The sequence below is a fragment of the Clupea harengus genome, chromosome 4 (assembly GCF_900700415.2).
Source record: "Clupea harengus chromosome 4, Ch_v2.0.2, whole genome shotgun sequence".
In the NCBI taxonomy this organism is placed as follows: Eukaryota; Metazoa; Chordata; class Actinopteri; order Clupeiformes; family Clupeidae; genus Clupea; species Clupea harengus.
The window spans coordinates 25719529-25724528 of record NC_045155.1 but is presented as its reverse complement, the minus strand read 5'-3'; the positions used below and the strand labels follow the sequence as shown (position 1 = coordinate 25724528).

Genomic DNA, 5000 nt, shown 5'->3' with positions numbered 1-5000 from the left:
AGCAGAATCATGTAAGTCCTTAACATACACCTGAACAAAACACACACACACACACACACACACACACCAAAGCCTACCCCAGAGCCACCCCTAAGGCCACCTCAGAAGGGTCGTGTTCTCTGTGCAGCTCAAGTAAACACACACACACACACACACACACACACACACACACACACACACACACACACACACACACACATGGAGACCAGTGAACCTGGCCCCGCGCTGGCTCAGGTACGGCCCACATCCGGCCCAGAGGCGGGTTAGAGGTCACCTATCCACACTAGAGCCCCACATGACATCCCCACAGCATCACCAGTTGGACACACACACACACACACACACACACACACACACACACACACACACACACACACACACACACTCACACACACTCACACACACACACACATCCCCACAGCATCTCCAGTTGGACACACACACACACACACACACACACACACACACACACACATCCCCACAGCATCTACAGTTGGACACACACACACACACACACACACACACACACACACACACACACGTGCACACACACACACACACACACACACACATCCCCACAGCATCACCAGTTGGACACACACACACACATGCTAACACACACACACACACACACAGCATCACCAGTTGGACACACATACACACACACACACACACACACAGCATCTCCAGTTGGACCTCTTGGTGTAAATATGAGCTATAAGGTTCCTTTAATAAGGCAAGTAACTAATTTAATTGTACCTCCTGGTGTTAATATGAGCTATAAGGTTCCTTTAATAAGGCAAGTAAATCATGTAATTGTACCTCCTGGTGTGAATATGATCTATGAGGTAGCTTTAATAAGGCATATAAATAACGAGGACGCTTGGTAAAGCATATAGTATATTAATTATTAAGTGTATTATAATCTATCTATTGACATCTATAAGGCAGTTATTCCAATGTGTGCATGCTGTATGGGACATATGGCAGTGCATATCATCAGCCATCAGTAAGGTATACCACATCTTATACGACACCTGCTGTAAGGTACGTGTGTAAAACTTTACATGTAGCTATATATGCATATGTTATAAGGTAGATTGGTATGCATGTTAAGGTGTATGTATGTTAAGAGGTATGTTAAGAGGTATGCATGTTAAGAAGTATGCATGTTAAGAGGTATACATGTTCAGGGGTATGAGTGGTTAAAGGTATGCATGTTATGAGGTATGCATGTTACCTGTTTGAAGGCCTGCAGGCCGAAGGTGGCATACACATGAGGTATGTAGGTAATAATAGAGGTTGTTTTAGACCACACGAATGTCTTTGTGTGTGTTTTGATTTGCCTACTGAACTGTTCTTGTCTGACTGAACATCACATACATCATGAATCCATAAAGATTGAACCCAAACAGCAGTGAGCTGTTCTGTGGTTTAGAAGCAGAGGACTTAACTCAGTGTATGTGTAACAGGCTCGGCAGTCCCGTCTGCTCGCCATCTCAGAGGGAGAGATAGTGCCCTGTGTCTTTGTCCCCCCCCCCAAACCTGACAAAGCCACGCTCGCGGCTACGTGAGAACGCCATCATTTGGGGGAAAGACGGATCGCGCGAGATCCTGTTCTTCTCCCTCTCAGGCACTCACGCACGCACACTCAACGCATATTTCTCCTCTCGTGCTCGCTTTATTGCACACGAATGCTCAACTCATATTCCCACGCGTCACCTTTCGCCCCGATAGCTGTCTGTGTGTGGTTCTGCCCTGCCTGGCCAAATTAACGGCTGTCAGTGCTTGACTGTACACAGATGCCGGGGAGGCCGCGCAGGTACTCCGCCAGGAGAGAGGACATAAATCATCTTTATTGCACTATTATTGCTAAATTAGCGGGCAAAATGTGTAGCGCGTGTTCGGCTGGAAACATTTACATTTAGTCATTAAGCAGACGCTTTTGTCCAAAGCGACGTACAAGGGAGAGAACAGTCAAGCTAAGAGCAATAAAAAACATGGTGTAATAATAAATACTACTTTACATGAGAATTAGGCAGAAACAGGCAGAAACAGGCAGTTATTCTGATACTGTACAAGAACGCCTCTGACAAAGCACGGCATGGTGGCCACCACTTAAGCAAAACAGAATTCCTCTAAGATTAGTTTTCAAGTGATGCGTAAGCGCTCAAAGTCGTGACTCAGGGAGGAAAGCCGTGATTACTTTATCAAAGCTCGGCTGTCCTCGGTGGTTCACCATCATTTGGTCTTAGTTCTGTTTTTATCTCATTTGAAAAGACGCAATTACCAGAAGAACGCTTGCGTAAAATTAGACCCGTAAACTGTTTGGAAACAATCACCAGATTCCAGATGTGAACACGAATTCTGACTTCTGATCTTTTTTAACCTGGTCCTGTAGGTACGATTAAAACCGTAAAATATTGGGCTTTGAGTGACTAGTAATGTAACAATAACTATTGCAATATATATATATATATATATATATATATTACACATATAATAACAATTACAATATACATAACATATGGGAGAATAATAAGTTACAAAGCAACAATATAGTCAAGGAAACATCTGAGCAGCAAGCAACAATGCATTTTATACATTTCTAACACAACATGGGTCCCTCACTGGTCTACATGTAGCCCAATTACAGGCAAATGATCCATTGAGTGAAGACGCTCAAAAATTCACCATATCCGACGGCAGGATTTATAGTTTAAGTGCCGACTTTAACCACTCACTTTTTAACGCGCTTCTGAGCTCTGTTATCCACGCAACAGGGTGCGAAATCTTGCGAATGAGTTGGTCTTTCTCAACGCGTTTTTGTGAAGGACATTCGCCGGTTCAACAATCTACGTGCAGGAAACCTAGGGTATACGCAGAGATAAGACACTTACCACCAGGAAGAATCCACGCGCGGCGTCAGCGTGAGGAGCAGCAAGATGAAGGCGAAGAAGAGGCGAGAGCGGGCGTGCGAGCCGTCAGGTGAGGATGCGCTTCTGGGATAATGCCGTACTCCCGAGCCTCGCGCTCTCACCCCCATGTTACCCAGAGTCCGGCTCGAACCCTGGACTTTGCTGAAGCCAAACATAATTTGATTTGCCTTGCAAACCACAACTTAAATTGATAAAAGTGACTTGTAAAATGCTAATATGACCTGCGTTATTAGGACTGGATATCATCAAAAGCATTCATCGCTATGAGAATATGTGCTGTCTGTCCTACCGGACAGTATTACACCGACTGCGCAATTTATATCTGACTCCGTAATCAGCTATGCCATGGCAAACTGTATTCCGCCTCGAGTTGGCACGTGCTGCCAAAATAATCCAAGCCAGACGGCGCTCAGGCGGGTCCTGAGGTGAAGAACCTTTGGGGATGTCCAGAGTCGCCTAGGAGAAATCCATTTCTCAGAAAACGCGCAGTGGTTCCGATCCGTGCTGGACGAACATTGGATTAATTCCGTGATAACAGATGTCGCGCGCCTTTGATTGAGAAACGAGGCGTCGCAGGCCGTCCGTTGGGATCTGTGTCAGCGCGCGGGGAGTCTGCGTGAGATCGAGCGCGGGTGGTGGGAATGCGGGCTGAGCACGGGCGGAGGGGAGGGAGACTTTGGGAACGGAGCCGGGAGGAAGGCCGACAGTCGCTTCGTTCCTCTGCTCTCATTGGGCAGAGGTCTGTGGGGGGGTGGGGGGGCGTAATGATGTCGCTGTTTGCGTAAAACGCGCTCTTCTCTCCTCTACTCTCCTCTCCTCCCCTCTCCTCTCCTTCCCTTAGTTCTCTCCTTGGGCGTCGGGTGTGTTCAGGTCTGGCGGAGCCGACTAGGCATAGCTGTGGAGGAGAAAGACGGAAGAGGCACTCAGAAAACAATGTGTATCAACATTTTAGGACAAAGAGCCTTTATATTGTTTTACTGTTTATTGTTTATTGTACTGTTTTCCAACACTTCAGACCAAAAGTGTGTGGGTACCAATCATAATTTTTTGGTAAACTTGTAAGATCCGTAACAGCCTAACCTCTCAGCCTTCCACTGCGCGGAGCTACACGTTCTGCAGACGAACCTCTCCTTGAGAGGACTGACGTACATGATAGAATACAGTGAGTGAGTGAAAACAGAGATTCTTTATTTTTATTTAAAAAGTTATTAGATTATGATTAGCCAGAAATTAGTATTCCATCCTAGTATTAGCACGCATGGCACTTTCTATTTCTCTTACATCATCGAGTCAACGTAGCCACGTTCATTTGCGTCCTGTGTCCAAGTCCGAGTCCTGACCCCGACACTTCCATGTAGCGGAAACATAGAGTACAGTTACAGTACGTGCCACAGGTGCTGCCGAGGCCGCCACCCACTCACTCCAACACTGCTGTGTTCCTGCCCGTAAACACTCACTTCCATGCAAGCTGACGCACAATCCCTTGCGCAAGCGAATCTATCGGAGTTCGCCAAGCCAAACGGCTGTTTTCGCCAAAGGCTGAGGGAACAAATACAATGTTTATTCTTTAATCCCAAATTAGTCTAATCTGTAATATTTTTTTATTTCCGCTTAAATCTTGAGCCCCTAGACGGCGCGCGGGCCCTGATCCACTGGCCTATATTAAGATGGCGCGGGAAGCCTTTGAATGTCTATAATACTGGATAAGTTAACCGATTGGACAACTGGGCCGTTTATACTTTCAGAAAATGCATCTGCAAGACGAGAAAGATCTTTATGTGCGTTCCTATCTAATGGACTCACACAGCTGCATTGCATTTTCCATGTGTAAACTTCAGAGACAAAACGAACAACAGTACTTTATTCTTACAAAGACCTCCAGGTAACAAGCTGATTTCATGATCCTTTCTGTGATCTCGTAATTGCTGAACAGTGAACATGTTTGAGAATTCATTCATGATTAGTGAAACTGAGTTTGTGTAACAGATGAAAATGAAATCTAAGTTGCAATTTGGCATCAACTCTTTCTTCCTGTCAACCGCAACAGAAGGAGTTTGTTAC

At 45.7% G+C, this 5000-nt stretch overlaps 1 protein-coding gene across 1 annotated transcript in view; it reads right to left on the bottom strand.

Moving 5' to 3' along the window:
• Positions 1-4425, bottom strand: part of wnt2bb (wingless-type MMTV integration site family, member 2Bb) — a 20459-nt gene extending 16034 nt beyond the window's left edge. Inside the window, exons 1-2 of the mRNA XM_012829754.3 lie at positions 4221-4425; positions 2901-4079 (exon numbers count right to left, since the gene is read on the bottom strand). Of these exons, the coding sequence (XP_012685208.2) occupies positions 2901-3094 (194 nt within the window). The 5' untranslated portion in view covers positions 3095-4079; positions 4221-4425. The remainder of the gene's footprint in view (positions 1-2900; positions 4080-4220) is intronic.
• Positions 4426-5000: the final 575 nt, after the last annotated feature.